This window comes from Eutrigla gurnardus (assembly GCF_963514095.1).
Source record: "Eutrigla gurnardus genome assembly, chromosome: 14".
Taxonomy (NCBI): Eukaryota; Metazoa; Chordata; class Actinopteri; order Perciformes; family Triglidae; genus Eutrigla; species Eutrigla gurnardus.
In genome coordinates this window covers 11,376,076-11,395,485 of record NC_139937.1, presented here as the reverse complement: position 1 = coordinate 11,395,485, position 19,410 = coordinate 11,376,076, and the positions used below count along the sequence as shown (strand labels likewise).

Sequence of the window (19,410 nt, the reverse complement as noted above, 5' to 3'; positions counted from 1 at the left end):
TTAAAACACTACACTGATTTTTTTTAATTTAGCTAGTGGATTGGAGGTTAATATTTTCTTATTTATTCACTTAGAGTTGAGCTTTAAGTGTAAGTCAGACGGTGTTAATAGCAAACCTGTGCCTGTGTCGTCCTCTCCTTTGACAGCTGCAGAGGCATCTGTGGTTGAGGTATCTGTTGCTTCCACCTCCATTGGTTCAGCAGGGCTGTTCTGCTCTGCCTCTACAGTAACTACCTTGTTGCTTTCATCTGCTTGTATTACAGTTTGACATTTCTCAGTTTCTGTCAGCTTTCGGCTAGTAGTTTTACCACTCTCCTCTGTGTTAGATTGCCCCTGGGTATCTCGTTCTGTCTCATCCTGGTTAGTGTTTACTGAAATGATTTCGCTGATCTCCTGTCCTGCCTTTGTCAACACTTTGTTTTCCTGTGACTGTCCTGGTTGATCTGTGACTTCAACCACCTTTTTTTTGTTCTCAGTCTGGTCATCATTTTCTGCTTTCCCTCTTTCACACAGGATAACCTCATCCTCAGCAGCTTGACTCCTCTCCTCTGCTCCCTCCTGACTGTCCTGTTCCTTTGAAACGGGCCCAAAGCTACCTTCCTTGGCTGGTGCAGACCCTGAGTCTACATCAATCATCTGGTCCTCCTCTCCTCCAGTCCCCTCATCACACTCTGCTTCTCCTCCCTTCTCAACCTCCTCCTCATCGTCCCCATCCTCCTCATCAGACTCTAAGTGTTCATCATCTCTGGACATGTGAGGAGAGCAGGAAGACCTTTTCTTTGAATATAAGCCAGCGGACCAGCGACTCCTCCGTCTTTTCTTCTTATGGGCTGGAGGAACAAAAGGCAATGAAATAACTATAACAAACAACAAAAACATCAAGGTTAATCACTTCATTTTTTTCTATCAGTACAGTCATTTTTACCTGTGTTTTTAGGTGTATTAACAGCAGAGGCACTTGTATTGGGAGTGAGTGCAGCTGTGGGTCCAGCCAGCTCTCTCTGTGGGGTTATGTCAGTGATCTTGGCTGTGGGAAGGACGTGGTAGAACGTCGGAGCATACCGGGCAGTGGTGCAATCTGAGGTATTCAAAAATACAAGGAACAATGCTTGTCATTCTATAGCCTTGTAACACACTATTCATTCTGAAACTTAAGCTATGGTTTTAGTGAATGCAATTGTGCAAAGTTATACTTGAAGACAAACAGATGAGAAATGCACAAAATCAAGTAAGACTTAAATGACAAAATAATAGGCAAGTAGGGGGAAATTAAACATATTTTATCTTATCATCTATCTTATCATCTATGTTAATCATGTGACATTTGCCTTCTGACTACATGCATGTATACTAGGGCTGGGTATCGCTACAGATTGATTCACAAGGTCACAATTTTATATTAATTCATTTGGATGGAGATATTTCAGTTTCAATACCAATTTCGCTGGATTATGAAATCCATTTTCATGAAACTAATGCTGCAAAACGTACATGTAAGCAGCGAAATGACAGAACAAAATCTGTTCAGCAACTGAGAGGAGGAGAGAGAGCAACCCTCAATTTTCAGACCCTCAGAAGACTGTCTGTCATTTTAATAAGACTGGAGACCTTGGAGCACATCTGTAACAACCATGAGTCACAGAGTGGTGCTGCTGCATCTGCTTCACTGCTGTAGAAAGAGTGCATGCTGTGGGATTTCCTCCCGGTCAAGCAAGTGCTTTCAATACTGGTAAATCCCACGAGTCAGATCCAGTCTCCAGTTTGGCAGCAGAGTGCAGGTTCAGAATTCAGAATGAAATTAAAAGTATATATATATTAAAAAAATCACCTTTGGGTGAGTTGATATGAAAAGTTCCTGCAAGGTCGTCGTTGTGTCTCTGTTTATCTTTTCTCTGGATGCCCATATAAATGCATAAGATATAAGCTTGTCCTGTATTCTTTAGTGTTTAAGAATAAACATTCACTACAGCTTGTGCTGTGTGCGCCGCTGTCCCAGTCATCAGTCCAAAACATAAAAGTAATAATTTCCACATTCACAACATATTCTAATGAAATGAAATATCCTGAGTCAATCCTATTCGTTGGCATTGAACCACAACTTTTTGCCTCTAGTTTGCACATCTTGCATAAGACTTTGCTTTTGTTTTTAAATCAGAAATGCTGCCAGACATCTGCCTTCAGGCCTGAATGTACTTTCAGTGGAGCAGCTGCTATGTTCACCAGTCCTTCACATGGACAGATCTCATTGCGCAGTCACGAGACAAACGCAGAGGCTACAGGACATGGCATATATTAAAAGATAAATCCAACAACTTTATGAATTGATAGCAGATCATTCAAATGAAGATCGATATGAATCGGAAAATGGATTTTTAAAAAAAACAGCCCTAATGTATAAACACAGCATTCACCTCTTGTGCTACGTGATGCCTTAGTCTCCACACAAATCTTCTCAAAGTCTTCATCCAGTTCATCTCTGATGATCGCATGGACGGTGTCCTTCAATGCACACGCTCTGTGGCGGATCTGACGGTCTGGAGAAAACAAAAATGCAACTTTTTTTCAAACTGTTGCATTACACTATTTGATTACTGTAAGTGATAATACTGTGTATGCTTCTGTGAGGATGGTATGTATTTTGCTGATCCCTGTGTGTACCTGAGGGGTCCTTATCTGGGTTGTATTCCAGAGCATTCTGCCAGATGAGATCCACATCTTGGAGAAACTCTTTGGCCGTTCCATACTGATGGAGGTCGATCTTGGAGAGAACTGTTGACAGGTCCATAGGCTTCTTGATCACTTCAGCATAATCGGGCACCTAAAAGAAATATGACAAAGAGGCTGCTGTCAGTACAACGGTGGGGAAAAGGGAATAGTAAGGCTTAAATATGGAATATCAAAAGAGAAAATGAAATTAATTGGCACAGATACCTCTTCTAAATCCACAGGTTTTGTAAAAGCCTTGAAGCGTTTGTCTTGCGACAGGCGGTTGGTGACATCACGCAGGAAGAGGCGGAGCTCCCTGAGGGTATCTTCCTCCTGCTCCTCCAATCTACGAGTCTCCTCTTCTGTCAGCCTACGTGGGGGAGGTGGAGGGGCGACAGGAAGCACCTCCAATGCTTTGAGCACTAAAGAAAGTAGAATGTTGATAGTTTAAGAGAGACTAAAGCCCACCTTAAATACAGATCACACAAAGCTAGCTTGGATCTGTATTTCATAACCACACTCATCCATTTCTCACCAGCTTTCTTTTTTGAGGCCGGGGCCTTGGCCGTCTGATTGAGGATTAGATCCTCAAAGAAGTATCTTCTTTCTCTGCTGGTGGGGACCTGGACACGGATTACCTCTCCATACTCCAGCCGAAACAACTCCTGCACCTGTGACAAGAAAGAGAAAAGACTGACATCTTATTTTCACTCGACACCTCTTTTCTTAAATGGTATGCCCTCGTGTATCACCACTCTAAGTCAACTAGGCATCACTCCACTTTCCATACCTCCATACTGAGGTGGTCATAGTGCAGATTGCATGTAGCCAGGAGCAGTATTGGAGCAAAGGGAGGGATGGAGCTGAGCAGGCTGAGGAAGGTGGCTCTTAAGGTCGGACCCACGGTTTCCCACCACTGACCGATGTGAGGTATGTACAGGATACTAGGAGATGTCCGCTTTGCTTCAACAAAGATCTGCAGTAGGTAAGATGGGGATCAATATGACAGGATGATAAAAGACTAAATACATGAATCAAAGGCATGATGAGGAGATTAGAGAGCAGAGACACGATTTTACAGAGGCTCATTTTCTAGTGAACTGGCATGACAAACATTAAGAATAACTATATAGAAATAAAGGCATGTTAACTCATCAGGGGTGAAACAGGTGACATGTAAAGGGTGAGTCACCAAGTGAGACATCCGACATGCCCTCAAACAACAGAGAGCAAGCTGTAGCATAATCTGAAGAGTTTGGTTAATGATCGCCTAGTCGAGAAGATGCCGTTTTCTACTTTGCGAAAGGAAATGTATAGGAAGGGAGTATAGGAAGAAGTGGCTAAAATAAAATTGTATCACTATACGTCAGCAGTACAACTCCTGTTATCCAGTTATGGTAAGGGCTGGAAGTCCACTGTGGCAATGTGCCAATCTAAATGCAAATTATTTCTGTAATCGTCATTTTTTCCCAAAACAGATGACAAATATGCATGCCAGACGAATAGCCATTCTTCTCGCTGATGTTCTTGTTTATTTATGTAGGTCATACAGCAACATCTGTAATAAATATATACTATTTCAAAACCACTTAAAAAGTTCCCCATAGTAATTCTTCGTAAAGTAAAAAACACACAAAAAGAAAACACATGCCCAGGTTACAGCCTGTTTCCATTTCATGTCATTGTAAATTTTATATATATATTTTTTTTTACCGTTGGCCTTAATAAATAAACAACATCCAGACATCACTTTTAGTAGCACAATGTCTCATTCAACCCTTCCATCAACATGGCTCTGCCAAGGATTTGTCTGTAGTACATATTTATCCCCACTGCCCATGATGTAAGGAGGTGGGGCCCATGAACTACAGTCACTGTGGCAGCCATTTTGGCCAGTGATGTCCATTGAAAAGAACTCACTGAATTTGACAAGGCTGCAAGACTCAAGAGTACATCCAGTCTCCATCAGATGATATGTACATGAATCATTTTGCATTAATGCATCTCATTTACCTGAGCACAAGTCTCTTCTGGTGCAGTTGCGCTGGCTCCAAACAACACGGCCATGTCTAGCGTGTACACGGTGAATTTCTCCAGAGCATGGAGGACAGCAGGAGCCAGGTGAGTGCTCTGTCCTGAGCCTGGCGTGCCCTCCAAAAGTAGCCTGGGACGGTAGGAGGTCGGGTGGCTCAGCACACTCCTACACACCGAGATATGACAGAGACACTGAGATGCGAGAAGTGGTATGAAAGGGCTCATTCACTTGCCAAAAACATTTGGTTCACTGGGACACAAAACTGCTTGCAGCACTTCTAAAGTAAAACAAAGATAAAGTAAATAGAAGTAAGACAACTTCAACACTTAAGACTACATAGTAAAATACTTGAGATAAATCAGCAGTGACTTCCCATATATAGAACTACAAGTGAGAGAAATAAAGTAAAATATAATAGGGAAGAATAGAGGATACCTGTTGAGGCTGAGGAGTCCCTTAACAGCAGGCGTTTTGTCTTGCGAGTGAGAGGTCTGTCCATTAGAACAGACTTCTGAGTTCTCATCCTCACTGAACATCAAATCATCCTCAAACACACCACAGGCCGCATCTGGAAATAAACACGTAAAAACACACAGCATAGCAGTTACTCCAGATGCCCAAAGAGGGGTCTGCAAATAAACAACCAATCGGCAATTAATATGGACAAGGGGAAAGTTATTTGACCATGAACAGAACAGACAGGTAACGCAGTAAGTGAATGCCAAACAGAACAAGAGAAAAAAAAAGACAAAGTGAGACCGCACCCATGTCTTTCCTCTTCTTTAAACCCTGCTCAGCATGCGGGAACAGTCTGTTGACAGTTTGGAGGATGTTCTGTAGAGTGGCACTCAGCAGAGGACGAATGGCAGGTATCAGGGCCTTGGCTGGTGACACTACTGCCCTAAGAATTACAAGTATCATCGTATTGACTTAAGAACCATTTAGGAGAACCAGGCACTGGAAATGGAGGTTAGTATAGTTAGCTTGGTAATACCTCTGGGCAGCAGGCACCATCTTGGACATGGCGCATATAAAGTCTTTGTTGGTGATAGCGATGGAGTTGACATCAAGCACAAGTTTCTGCGATGAGAAGTAGATTTGCGGGTAGCACCGCCGCAATGCACACAGGGCAGCCTCTGAACAAACTGCCTTGATGTCTGCTCCGCAATAACCTGGGAAACAAAAACAGACAGATTGTAGACAATCAATTGTTATTTTTACTGGGCATATTTATCAAGATGTGTATTTTTCAAACTGTTGGACCACTGTTTTTGCACCATCTTAATGCAAACATACCAACACATTTATCCGCCAATTCTTCCAGAAAAGTGTCGGCAGGTGGTGGAGTCCACTGTTTGGTGTGGATCTTCAGAATGTCCTTTCTCGCCTGCCATACAGAAAAAGATCACACCAAGTTCAGGTCCAACACTTGCAAGTTGAAAGACTTCTACTGTCATTTAACATGTTCATTCTCTCTCCCCTCTACGTATTTAGGGGGATCTGCAGTTTCTCACCTCTCTGTCTGGCAGGCCAAAGAGGAACTCTCTGTCGAAACGGCCTGGTCTTCTCAGTGCTGGGTCGATGGAGTCCAGTCTGTTTGTAGCTCCTATCACAACCACCTCCCCTCTACCATCTAATCCATCCATAAGAGCCAGTAGGGTAGAAACAATGGAACTAGAGAGACAGAAAAAGACCAAGATTATATGTTCAACTCGTCAACACCATCTCCTGGTAACAAAGAAGATAACACTGTAGGGTATGGAGCCAGACTGATTTTGTTGGACAGTAGTGACTACAACTTGCTTGTAACAGCAACACTGTTTTTTTCAAGGGCAGTATGATAGCATCCTTGAACTAGAGAAGTTATAGTTTACATCTTGTCTGTCCAAAATATCATCACTTTGTCAAATTCATGTCATGAATTCTTGAGTTATGGTCACAGTGACCATTGGCCACCAAATCCAATCAATTCAACCTTGAGTGCAAGTGAGTGTAATTTGGCATCATACCGGACACCTATTTTCATTGGTCCACTCAGTACATTTTACACTTGCCAATCTCAGTACAATCATCACACTGTACAACATTGAGAAGAGGGCTGCTGCTCACCTGTGAATCTGGTCCTGTCGGCTGGACCTGACTGGAGCCAAACCATCAATTTCATCAAAGAAGATGATGGATGGACGCATCTGGTACGCCTAGGAACCATCCATTAAGAATTCAATCAATCAGATTGCCCTGATACTTGATAATAACAACAATAAATGTTTTCTGGTCTTTTTTGTTGAGCTTTCCATTTTGTTATAAAACACTGACCAACCATGCTTGTATCAAAGAGAAATGAAACAATTCCCATCTTTCCCAAAATGTATATTGCAAGTTGATGAGGAGTTTGGGTTACCTGGTCAAAAAGCAGACGTAGCTGTCTCTCAGATTCTCCCACCCACTTACTGAGGCAGTCAGCTCCTTTCCTCATAAAGAAAGAAACCTTTCTTTCGCCCTGACTGCACTCATTGGCCAGCGCTCTGGCCACGAGGGTTTTCCCTGTGCCTGGAGGACCGTAAAACAGACAGCCCCTAAAACAAGAGAAAACATGACCAAAATAAGACCAATAATGGGTGTTTCTTAGAGATTAACTGGTACAACCCAATCTGCAATGTTAAAGAAGATATTGTAAAATCTGAGAAGAAAAGGACAAACATGTAACAGAAACCAATTAAGACAAAGAAAGGGTTAAATAAAAAATGTCTTATGGTGATGACAAAACTCTCTCCACTGATATGACTCATAAAAGGTCAAGTCAAAACAAGTCAGATCGTTTTGTTTTTTTCTTTAAAGCATACAGTAAATGTGATATTAAGTCACATGGATATAGAATGCGAAACTATTTAATCACATGATATCTTCTCAACAAAAACAAAAATATTGTTTACCTGGGAGGCTGTATCTTGAACCTCTCAAAGACTTCTGGGTAGAGGAGAGGAAACACCACCATCTCCTTCAGTGCTGAGATGTGTCTGCTCAAACCTCCAATGCTTTCAAATCGCACCTGGGAGACAAATAGTGTAAGGTTAGGATTGTTTACTCATAATACTATTACGGACTGTACAATCATCCAGTCATCACGTTTGTATTAGCAGTAACATAAGGCTTTGTTTTTATCCTCAGTAGTTACCATATAAAAAAGGCACAGGCTTACACTTTATTTTGATTTAAATGTGCTAAAACATTTTAAAGATGAAATATTGTATGTCTCCTTACTTTGCTATTTTTGAAGAAGCACCCTGAAATTCTACATTTTGTCAATGCAGTAATATTTGTTTGCATCCATCCATCTAGCATGCAGCTTACCGTCTTGTCTATAAGCATGGGGTCCACATCAGCAAGGCTTGCTCCAATCTTCATCCTGTCCTTGTGAATACCCAGCAGGTCGTCTTTCACAAGGTTCATAGGCAGACATCTGTTGGAAAGAAATGGAAAACGCAACAAAAGACATTCAATAATTACAATTTAATAAAATAGCCACAGTAAACATTATTTGGTTGAGAATTGTAAATTTGGTGACCTATTGTAATTATAGTACAAAAGTTACTCTTCAAACCCTCTAACACCAAACGTTGTGCTAAAGAACACTACTGTTGTCTACCTGCACTATATGACAGCTGCTGCTGATGCTCTCACCTGTTGACTGGCATGCTCCTGTTCTTACTTCTCCGTCTCTGAAATTTCTCTTCGTCTGAAGATGAAGAAGTGGAGTCACTACTATGGATGGCATGTCTTCTTCTGCAAAGGCAACATAAATAACATTATCTCTCGTCCAATCTGTATTAATATACTAAGAAACAGTCCCAACAACATTTCTGTAATGGTTGTTTCTTTTTTGCTACTTAAATATTTTTTTTATTATGTTACTCTCAGCCCCAAAACAAACAAACAAACAAACAAACAAACAAACAAGGAAGGAAGGCTTGACACACAGAATTGGTCTTAAAGGCTCAATGTGATAAACCAAGAAAACACTATTCAAACATTGTAAAAAGAAAAACACAAGATACTGTTTCACAGAAACTCAGCTTTCAAACAAAAGGTCTTTCTTTGTTCCAAAGTTAAACAAGGCTAAGTCAATGATTATGTTCTGGTGAAGTTTGGCTCACATCAATACTTCAACTATCCTGTCACCCAAATATTCCAAACCTCCCAACAACTACAGTGCTAGCAGAGACAGACAGCAACCCAAAAACAAACTACAGACTAATAATAAACACCAACATGGACAAGTAGTGAGGGTCTTACCTCTCAGAACTACTCCTGAGGTTGGGATGAAGAGAATCAGAAAAAAAAGAGAGGAATTTTGGGGTTGATTTTACATGCGGTGTCAATACTAATGGCTACAACAGACAGTACTATGACCCACAGGGTTGCGATGATTGCAACTGTGATAATGATCTGACTGCTACAGTAAGTTCTAACAGTATTTCGTAAGATATTAATCAGTACATCAAGTGTAACTAAGAAAACAGATCCCTTTATAATAGATGTTATATTTCTCGGTGGCTGTCATACTAACCTGCTGGTTCTTCTCCTGTTGTAGGGGCTCCTGGGGGCCGTTGAGCTGAATCTAAACCTGCGTCTGGTAGGAGACGAGTGGTCCTTGAAGTACATGCTACGTTTCCTGGGCTCTCTGGGTTCTAAGACAACGATAACATACATCAATAATCTTACAGATTTCACAAATTATTCAACTAGGTAATGAATGTGACTCGACCTTGAGCTGACAACCAAGAAAAGTACTGAATGTCATTTATCTATTTTCTCTTGTGCAAAATGTGCTTCAAAAATTCTTAATACTTTGCTGAGTAGAGTAGCGTTACCGTCCAAATAAGGGTATGCTAAGATCTCCGATAAAGTAATTGAAACCAACTTGAATACTATGATTTGTAATTTTGGTAGAAACTACAAACAGTAATTAAAAAGGCTCTAGTGGAAATGCCCTTAATTTGCATTTAGGTCCAATTGTAATTTTCATGTAATGTTTCCAACCTTTCCCATGATATATCTGCCATTTAAAAGATATGATCTAGCTGAACAAAAGCAGTACCATCCTGTGGTGCCTGGTAGCGAACCACAGTCTTTCGCTGTCTGAAGTCATAGCGCTGCTGATTTTCTTCTTCCTCATCCTCCTCATCCTCGCCATCCTCTTCGTCTTCCTCCTCCTCCGCCTCTTCTCCCACTTCCCCCTCCTCTTCGTCGTGATCGTCCTCATCCCCTCCTGTGAATTAGGAAAAATGTTGAATTATAATTTTAACCAATTCTGCTTTTGATTTAGCTACATAGAAGTTGTGTTTTTCTCGTGTCTGTAGTACGCCATGTAGTATCTTAAAATCCATCTCACCTTGGTTCTCCTCCTCTGTGTCTTTACTCTCCACATCTGTCCTCAGAGACCTTGTCATTCTGCCTCTGGTGTACACACCAAGCTGCTCAGGGGAAACCAGTCAAATGCTGATTAATTCAGTTCAGAAGCATGAACAACGCAACAGTTTGAAATGAGAAAATTAAGTTTCCTGTGTGGGTTATTACCTCATTTTCATTGTCTCTATCTCTGCTCCTCAGTCTGCGTCTCATCTTCTGCATGTCGTCCATCTTCTGGAGAACAGCTTCGGCCGTGCTGAGGGACAATCAGAGGAAAAACGTATACCATTTTATCAAAGTTGTTCTCACCATGTGTGCCTATCTCTAATCTAATTACTTCACCCACAACCTATGGTTTATATCAATGTATTTGTTAGATACTACGTGTCATGGTAGACCAGCATTATGTTGACGTGAAGCAGTGAGGTAGGAGCCAAAAGAAGTTGGATTGAATGTTACTGAACTTACTTGGTGATGAGGCGGTCGTAGAGCACTGACTGATTACGGGAATTCAGTTTGTATCTGGTAATTCGGGAACTGCGTCGTACGGATTGATCCTCCTCCTCTTCCTCCCCTTCTCTGCTTGGCAGATCAAAACGACTCCTCTTGGGAGTGGATGACCCCTCTACAGTATCTGGAACACCAGCGGTAACGGAAACAGTTTTTGTCAGTTTAGTAGTAGTATAGACACTTCCTAATCACTAAATGCTGCTAAAGGTGCTTTGTGTGCTGTAGTATTTAGGATCATTAGGGATCTTTGTAAAGAAATGACACTGTACCTGCTTGCTGCCTGCCACCTGATGTGTTTCCCTCTCTCTGCAGCCTGGAAGATTTCCTGAAGAGAAGGAGGACACATCAAAATCTAATAAATTCCACATGTATATTGTCATTAGCCAAGTGTTAAAAATGTGCATAGTCATGCACACATTCTGAAAAGATTGTATACTCCCAACATAGGCTTTACATAAAGATGTTTGATGTTAAACATATATTTTGGGAATGTATTCATCTATGTAATATGTAGGTCACGTGGCTAGTTACCAATGTACAAAATTAGAAATATTCTGGACAATTAATACTATTTAAGTTCCAAAGAATCCTTTGATGGATTCTTTCCACACTTAATCAGAAAACCGGGGACTTGTCCTCAATAGTAAGGTTGAGTGCATTTTATGTAAAGTTTTAATGGAATAATCTCAAACTTTGATTGCCAGGATAAAAACGCTTGCACTTGCAGAAGTTAAATTACCTGAGGCATCCTCCTCCAGTGTTGGCATCATTCACAGGGGAGCTGGTCTTTGGCTCGATGTCAGCAAAAGAGACCTCTAGTTTCACTCTCTGTCCTCGGGTCCTCAGTGAGTGATGGAGTCCACTTCCCTCATCCTTCTTCATGTCAGTACATCCCTGGCAGAGTCAAATTACGAGTTACAGTCTATTAGGCACATTCAATAACTTACTTTCTGAAAAGTATCTGTTGAAGTAACCCATCAATCTGATAACATTGCACAGTTAAAGCGAAACTAACTGTTAAGTTAATAAACTAATGAATGAACAGATTTACTTCCTCCACAAAAAAACACCTTGCCAGAGACACTTATGACATCTGATGTCAGGGATATACGCTTCTTAACAACCTTGTCTAGTAACTATGACATTACAATTTAAACAGTTTAATAACTGTCATTTTGATGACATGTACGATACACATCAATCGACCGAGATCAAGTAGACATGCGAGTTGGGGTGAAACGTTAACAAGTGCTACTGTACATCATTTGTCAATAACGTTAAGTGACAATCTGACACGGTGGCTAGTTAGCTTAGCACGCTAGCAAAGCCAGCACAGCAAAGTTTTGTTCATAGATAATCTAGCTATACAGCAACCAAATGATCGAGTTATCCGGCCAGCTGCCGAGGTGTACATGCTCACATTCACCATGTTGTTTTCGGTGCTGCTGAAGCTGTCATCCAGGGCCTGGGAGGAGGACCGGGTCAGCCGGGCGGACTTTCTCTGCGACGCGGGAAGCAGCGACAGAAACTCGGTGCTCGTTTCCAACTCCATCGACCTCCTCTTCGGAGTTGTTGCCCCCGACTCAGCTCCGGCACCGCTGCTGCTGCGTAGTATCACCATCTTGACTTCGAACCGACCGTATACTAGCACGAACGATGGATTACTAGCCACTACTTTGCCTTGAGATGTCTAATGATTACGGTGACAACAACATAGCACAGATAACGGCAAATACCCGCCAGCTGACGAGCACAGCCTCCTCACTAAACCCTTGATTTCTGGCGCCATAAACGTCATCGGTGGTTATGAGGTAACTGGATAAGCGCTACCGCCAGGAAAATTAGATCTCTTGGCAAAATGGCAAATTAAGCAAACTCGCAAATAGTATTATAATTCAGCAACTTTGCCGACTATACGATACAGCCCGTGTTTCTGGTTGGTTGTTCTAACAGTCGCCGTATATTTGTTTAAATATAACATCGGCGGAGGGATACGTTTGAAATGTGAAAAGGTGTTCCGGTAGATGTTTTAGCGCGCTCTGCCTCGAACTGCGTACTACTAGCGCGCGCTCATTATGTACGACACACCAACCGTGTACTGAGAGCACGTTTGCATTTAAAATGTACTGCTTCAAACTGCCAATTCCAAAAAACTATGCATATTGATTCAAAACACACAGTCAACATATTCTCATCATCTTTTATTTGAATAAGTGACAGATACCAGAAGAGAAAATACAAACTCTAGAATAGTTTCTAGCCTGAAAAAAAGTACATCGTGTAAAACTGCTGTAGAGGCATCCAGATAATAACTGTAAAAATCACAAAACTTTCCATTGCATCCTCCCTTTTGCTGATGCTCATTACTAGTATTTGAGGGATACTAATGAAGTACAGTCAGGGGAATAGGAGGAAAACTGTCATTGTTCCGGATTAGTAAATTACCCCCAGAGACCAAACCTCTTTCTGGTCTTTAATAACAGTTGGCCTCATTACCATTTTAATAAGCAATGGTGCACGATTTTCAAATCTGATAGCATTGCCTTTGCAACAGTAATGAGAAAATTGAAGGATTCAATGAAAGACTTGAGATTTCACTCATCAGTGCCCATGTTCCTTTTTCATATGCACAGTAGCCAACTGCCACATTTCACAATACCAGGATGTATGTATGACAAAGTAAATTTTGTACGTGAAAACACAGCCACTGATGGGAGTTAACTCAATTCGGTTGTGAATACCAGCCACATTGAGCTGTGTCATTTTACGTAAATTAGGTCTGGACATAATCCAAAACAGGCTGTCTGATTCTTCTTGCTTGCATGAATCATTTCTGAATATAGCGAAGTTATAGTGGGTGTCCTCTCAAGTTTTCAGGACAAAAACACAATGTGACCAAACTCTTATCTGAATAACTGGTTTAAGTGACGTGAGACAGTTGGCTATTGTGCTGCTATGTCTTGAAATGTGGCCAGAGAGCCCCATCACCAGAGAGGGTGTGTTCACGCAATGGCTGCCAGGTAGTCTTTCACTTCGGCTGGGGTGAGTCTTTTGAAGCCGGCCTCATTGCAGATCCCCACCTCAATGTTCTCCTCTGTCATCTGACCTTCAAAACTCTCCTGAAACGCACAGACAGGAGAGTTTAAATGACCGATAATAATCAAGGGATGGATTCCACACCTTATGCTATTTTTTTTATAACAAACATACCTTCAACGTCAAGATGGCTGTGTGGATGGCATCTTCCAACTCCAGGTCATTGTTGTACCTAGAGAACAAAAACAAAGTGGTCAATGTCAATTTATTTATATAACGCATTTACAGACGGCCCAAAGTGCTTCACAATAAAGTAAAATTATCAAGGAATAAACACAAAAAAGAAAAGGTCATCTAGCAAACTGTTTCATGAGCATTAAGTAGAAGAACTGTAAGAGGTGTGAGCCTACTGTCCCAAGCAACTCAACTGTGCACATTCATGGTGTATTTTTATTTATTTGCAGTTGGGCTGGTGGGTCAATTGTGCCCTTTTTAGTAAGACGTGAATGCTAATATGATAAAACTTATGTTAAAAGTGCATTAAACTGTAGAAATACTTTCTTTTTTATGGTTTTCATGTTTAAATGAAATTAAAGATTCTGTCATTCGTATGTAAAGTGGCAGGACTATGCAAAACATTTTTTACACCTGTTTTTTATCATTGAGATAGCTATCATAAACATGCAGAGCACTTGTTGTGGGCGATTGGCAACTGAATGTCAAATCTATTAATTAAACAGAATATGCCTTTTATTGTTATCTTACCTTTTTTCGAGGAATGTTTTGCCATTAACATAGTTCTTTCCCATGGCTGTGGCTTTCCATGCAAAATATGCACCCTGCCAGGCAGAAACAGAAACATGTAAATGATGCGTGATGATTTGTGTGTGTGTGTGTGTGTGTGTGTGTTTGTGTGTGTGTGTACACATGCGTGGGATGCACCAGTTAACATTGGTTTGCCTGTGTTGTGTTCAAGGCCTCAGGCACCCAATTGTAGGCAAACAGCACCCAACCACCCTGACATCTCATAAATAAATTATTAATTTATGTTAGGGAAAAACGAGTAGGAGTATGATTACAGCAAGGCAGGGTTAGCCTGCTGTCAAATATGCAATAAAATAAAACGATGAATAAACGTTGAACTGGAAAGAAAAGTGATTGAAAAAAATATGAAACAAATATGAAAGTTCAACGTACAGAGGGGTCTGACTGGAACAGGTAGGGGTGGTCTTCATCCCATCCAGCTATCAGCAATGACACACCAAAGGGACGCACACCACTGGAGGAAAACACAACACAGATTAAATCCAAAAACTCTGATTGAATACATCTTACCTCTGAAATGAAAAGGTGATGTATCTATAACCAGTGTGTGTGCTAGTGCATCTTTTTGTAAACCCACCCAGACTGTGTGTACTCCTGCATTACAGAGGCCACTCTCTGGACAAGCTGACCTGTGGGGATTGGCTCTTGGTAAACAAGGAAGTACTGTTGTGCCAACTTCCGGGCTCGTCGCACTAAAACCCTGCAAGGAAGAAGCAACTCATTAATGTATCGGTGTGCATGAGGTTCAGTAGTCAGACAAACTGATGGCCTCTTGTAGATTTCTAACATTCAGAGCCAACAAAGCCCTGATGATGATCTTGTCCACATGAGATATCAATATGATCTGTACTGTCAACATGGAAAATAAAAAATAAACATAGCTTATGATTGTGTCGAGAAATGTAGTTTTTCAGCAGGTAATTTCTAAAATTTCAGATGTTGGAGCACCAGACATTGCTAGCTGCGTGGAAAGCAGGATATCAATAAGTTAATGGTCTACTTCACAAAATGTTAAAAGGGTTAAAACATGCAAAACCTCCAGTAAAATAAACTTGATAATGCTTATATTGTTGCTTATGTGCGCTTGTGAACAATCTGCAAACATCTTCACATTTTCCTTCTACATTTAAAAGCTGTTGGAAGAAACCTATGCTGCTGGCCTTCTGTTTTCCTTCCAGACACACAAGGAATCCTCACCTGTAGTCAGGCCCCATGCCGCTGTAGACCATGCCTATGTGTTTAGTGATGGGCTCCACTTTATGGACACTCTGCTCATCATACAGGATGGACTTTTGTTTCTTCTCTGTTGCCAGGACAACTCCATTGGATGCTGAAAGAATATAATAACAAATGAATGAATTACAATGAGCCTTCACAAATACCAGCCAATGATCAAAAGCTGGGAGAAACTACTCTGACAGGGTAACAATACATCCGATTTCTATGGGTTTGTTTTAATTAAATTGCAATTTAATTGCATTTATTTTCCAGAAACAGAGTTACATTCTCTGATGATTTATTTCCTAATTTAATCAAAGGTTTTGAATTAAAAGGATGTCACTTATTTTCTCTATATGAACATCCTCTTCAAACGGGGAGTTTATTATGATCCCCACATTTCCAGGACTCCATACCTTTGATGCCAACGGAGGGTGCTCCGGCTGCTACCGCTGCCAGGGCATATTCAATCTGGACCAGTTTACCCGAAGGGCTGCAGGAATAAACACACGGTGATGCTGCGTTAGCATGCTGTGAGGCGGAGAATCGACTAAACTACGAGCAAATAAGATTACGATGTACCCTGATTAACAAAGGCGAAACTGAAAGCAAAAGCTAAAACAACCGACTCATCTGAGCTAACTTAGCTAACGTTAACTAATATAGCCTTCGTATCTAGAAGGATACAATCATGGAAAACTGACTTATTTCTGGATATTAAGTAATGCGCACACAGGTAAAAGAATTTAGCGAGGGTATATTATCGATATTCGAAGAAAAGAAGCACTTGGCTAGATTAGTTCAAACACACGTTAGCTGACGTGCTAACGGTTAGGTTAGCCGATTCATTCCACTAGACGTTACCCGGCAATGACAGTGCATCGACTACAACTCCGCACCAAAACCTGCCTTTCCTATCCAAATGGAAAACCTTGAACACAGCTTATCAGACTGCTATTAAACATACATCTCTACATGATGAAAGTTTACATGCTATTTACAAATTTAATCGCAATTTGGACAAAGTTTACCTAAATGTGGTGAGGGAGAAACTGTAGCCTCGTTCCGCCATCTTGTTCTTGTTCTTCTACTCTGTGTTGACTGGAGACTTGCAAATCCACTTAGGGGGGTATACTGCCACCTATATGGATTTGAAATGAATTGTAAACAAACCAAACAATGTTTAAAAAAAACATAAACATTAAAAAAATAGAAAATAGTGTAGATAGATAGTAATAGAAATTATATATATATATATATCGTCCATAGAAAACACCTTACATTAATGGTGTGAATAAGTTAATAGTTAGTTATACATCTGATTAACTGATCTATTTGTCATTTATAATTTTGAATTATTGATTATATTGGAGCAAAACCAATAATCTGGTGGTACAATAGAAGAGAATGTGCGTCTTTTAGTACGTCCCGTATGAACTTTATTTAAAAAATAAATTACAAAAATTATATTGACACAATTTCTTCACTAAAACATGTATTTTTCGAAATCCTTTTTTTTGTTTTACATCCCAACACACATTTTAAAATAGAAATGAATTAAATCAATTGATAGGTGTCTTATTAATAGGTAGTATTAGTAACATGTGCCACTTGAATGCCATGGTATGATAAGGCAAGATATCTGAAAAAACATCGTTTTGAGAACTAAAGGCAAAGGCTCGGATAGTCCAGCCTATCGTGACAGTCTGAGAACTCATAGAGAAGAGGACCTGTTTTAGAGAGTTCACTTAGAAATAATCATCATCATCTTTTGTTGAATTACTGTGAACACAATGACGGGTGAAGTTCGGAATGTTCGCCGCTAGATGGCAGTGAGACGTCTGAAGTCATTTCAATTCTCGCCTGACGGAAGTATAGTTTGCCGTCGCTGTTTGATGACGTAGCCAACCTCCGTGACCGTGAGTCGTTTGACATGTTGGTGGAAAAGGCAGCGTGCTGACAATCTAAAATGATGAATATAGCCGCTTTAGTGCAAAGCCTCAGATGTTCTTTGCTACACATCGAAAGCAGAATCCTGCAGGCGGCCGGACTGACGTTAGAGAGACAACTGGGTGAGTTTACTGCCTGGAGCTCAGGACGGCACCTCACGTACTTACCTCACTACTAATCTTGGTAACAAGCTCTTTCCCTGACTGACTGACACACACACACACACACACACACACACACACACACACACACACACACACACACACACACACACTCACTGCATTTCTCTGTTTGTTTTTTTTATCTGACAATTGATTTCATAAAGCATTTAAACCCGCTACCTTTGACCGCCACCTCTCTAGATTTGCCTCCTTGAGTTGCAGTGAAAAGTAGGTAACAGTGTTTTTCTGTGTGCAGCTCCAGCGCTGGCAGTGAGTGGCCCCAGCCTTCTGCCACAACTCGACAGGGAGGATGAGCTGGAGGAGCAGCAAAGCCCAGAGCAGCCTCCTGGCCTCCTGGACAGCATCATGTGGATGGCAGTACCCAAGAAGAGACGCACTATAGAGATCAACCGCACCAGGAGGAGAGCTGACAGCAAACTCCTCAAACCCAAGGTACACTTTGGACCCTCTCATTTCTACCATCTGTACTGCTTGGGAGTGATAACTCAGCACTGTACGTTTAAGATCAATATTTGGTTTAAATTCTTAAAAAACACATTTGCAAAACTCAACGAAAAAAATCTCTTGCAAATATCAAATATCAGATAACATTTGTGTAGATGTTGCATCAACAGTTTGCCAACCAATACATTTCTCTATATACCACAACTGATGGCACTTCTACTAGCATGCATACACATATACTTCACTGTGAGCAAAGTCGATAACAACAGTTGTGACTGCAAGTTAACATGACCTGTATATACCTCAGCATACTGATTTATTTCAAGCCTGATTGACCATTAAACATCTTGAACCAGAACCAAGATGAGTAAACGTTAACATCCTCACTTAGAGGTGTGCCGATATCAGTGGTTGACGTAAGCTGACCACACATCAGTATGTTGGCCAAGATGTGCTGCAACAGAAAATCCCTGATGAATGTGACGCGTAAATCAGAAACAGTTTCACCATGACGTTGTTGTTTGTTCTCTCTCTCACAGAATAACATCGAGCCGTGTCCAGAGTGTGGCCACTTGAAGCAGAAACATATCATGTGTGGCTTCTGTTATTCCAAGGTGTGCAGAGAGACGGCTCTGATTCGTCAACAGATGAAAGCGATGGAAGGCGGCCCGCTGAGGGCCCCGACTGTGGAGTCTGTGGTCCTGTATGAGGATGAAACACCAAGTGAGTTGGATAAAGACAAAAGGATTGTGGAGAGGGCCAGGAAGAGGCCTCATTGGTTTAGCTCGTGATGCTGAGATGTTAATGCTGTGTGTGTGATACGTACATTTGATTGTGGTCAGACATTTATTCTTATTGTGATTTAGTAAACGGCATATTTTGTCCAGTCTGTCAATAAATGAAGGAGGCTGACGTAGCGAACGTTTTCACTTATCTGGGAACAAACTGTACTACATCGATGGTGTGTGGGTTTAGGGCTCACACAGCCACAAAGTCATTGGAGTTTTTGGGATCATTATTATTATTTTTGTCATTGTTTCAACGGTTTGTCCCTTTTTTGACTGAGCTAAATCTTCTCCATATGTTTGACAATAA

General features: G+C 41.0%; 3 protein-coding genes across 6 annotated transcripts in view; 1 reads left to right on the top strand and 2 right to left on the bottom strand.

Annotated features, from left to right (window-relative positions):
• atad2 (ATPase family AAA domain containing 2) overlaps nucleotides 1-12,463 on the bottom strand; it is a 255,552-nt gene extending 243,089 nt beyond the window's left edge. For 2 of the 4 annotated variants that reach the window (XM_084026975.1, XM_084026974.1), the window contains exons 1-27: nucleotides 12,081-12,462; nucleotides 11,400-11,554; nucleotides 10,930-10,985; nucleotides 10,619-10,784; nucleotides 10,319-10,406; nucleotides 10,134-10,215; nucleotides 9,840-10,010; nucleotides 9,309-9,429; nucleotides 9,035-9,049; nucleotides 8,423-8,524; nucleotides 8,093-8,201; nucleotides 7,675-7,790; nucleotides 7,143-7,317; nucleotides 6,851-6,939; nucleotides 6,256-6,415; nucleotides 6,038-6,128; nucleotides 5,736-5,913; nucleotides 5,506-5,642; nucleotides 5,177-5,309; nucleotides 4,720-4,906; nucleotides 3,497-3,682; nucleotides 3,242-3,377; nucleotides 2,932-3,128; nucleotides 2,659-2,818; nucleotides 2,412-2,534; nucleotides 926-1,078; nucleotides 117-830 (exon numbers count right to left, since the gene is read on the bottom strand). In XM_084026975.1, coding sequence (XP_083883101.1) covers nucleotides 117-830; nucleotides 926-1,078; nucleotides 2,412-2,534; nucleotides 2,659-2,818; nucleotides 2,932-3,128; nucleotides 3,242-3,377; nucleotides 3,497-3,682; nucleotides 4,720-4,906; nucleotides 5,177-5,309; nucleotides 5,506-5,642; nucleotides 5,736-5,913; nucleotides 6,038-6,128; nucleotides 6,256-6,415; nucleotides 6,851-6,939; nucleotides 7,143-7,317; nucleotides 7,675-7,790; nucleotides 8,093-8,201; nucleotides 8,423-8,524; nucleotides 9,035-9,049; nucleotides 9,309-9,429; nucleotides 9,840-10,010; nucleotides 10,134-10,215; nucleotides 10,319-10,406; nucleotides 10,619-10,784; nucleotides 10,930-10,985; nucleotides 11,400-11,554; nucleotides 12,081-12,281 — 4,201 coding nt within the window. In that variant the 5' untranslated portion in view covers nucleotides 12,282-12,462. Of the gene's footprint in view, nucleotides 1-116; nucleotides 831-925; nucleotides 1,079-2,411; nucleotides 2,535-2,658; nucleotides 2,819-2,931; nucleotides 3,129-3,241; nucleotides 3,378-3,496; nucleotides 3,683-4,719; nucleotides 4,907-5,176; nucleotides 5,310-5,505; nucleotides 5,643-5,735; nucleotides 5,914-6,037; nucleotides 6,129-6,255; nucleotides 6,416-6,850; nucleotides 6,940-7,142; nucleotides 7,318-7,674; nucleotides 7,791-8,092; nucleotides 8,202-8,422; nucleotides 8,525-9,034; nucleotides 9,050-9,308; nucleotides 9,430-9,839; nucleotides 10,011-10,133; nucleotides 10,216-10,318; nucleotides 10,407-10,618; nucleotides 10,785-10,929; nucleotides 10,986-11,399; nucleotides 11,555-12,080 lie in introns of all 4 variants that reach the window. The other 2 variants (XM_084026976.1, XM_084026977.1) reach the window with 2 other exon arrangements.
• A 387-nt stretch (nucleotides 12,464-12,850) lies between these two features.
• psma2a (proteasome 20S subunit alpha 2a) lies at nucleotides 12,851-16,848 on the bottom strand. Its single transcript, XM_084026523.1, has 8 exons — nucleotides 16,771-16,848; nucleotides 16,156-16,232; nucleotides 15,719-15,851; nucleotides 15,099-15,221; nucleotides 14,894-14,975; nucleotides 14,462-14,535; nucleotides 13,871-13,928; nucleotides 12,851-13,779 (listed from the first exon to the last, which is right to left on the bottom strand). The coding sequence occupies exons 1-8, from the start codon at nucleotides 16,809-16,811 to the stop codon at nucleotides 13,663-13,665; spliced, it is 705 nt and encodes a 234-aa protein (XP_083882649.1). The 5' UTR covers nucleotides 16,812-16,848; the 3' UTR covers nucleotides 12,851-13,662.
• Nucleotides 16,849-17,639: 791 nt separating this feature from the next.
• Nucleotides 17,640-19,410, top strand: mrpl32 (mitochondrial ribosomal protein L32). Its single transcript, XM_084026254.1, has 3 exons — nucleotides 17,640-17,811; nucleotides 18,107-18,303; nucleotides 18,855-19,410. Exons 1-3 carry the CDS (start codon nucleotides 17,709-17,711, stop codon nucleotides 19,104-19,106), a joined length of 552 nt encoding a protein of 183 aa, XP_083882380.1. The 5' UTR covers nucleotides 17,640-17,708; the 3' UTR covers nucleotides 19,107-19,410.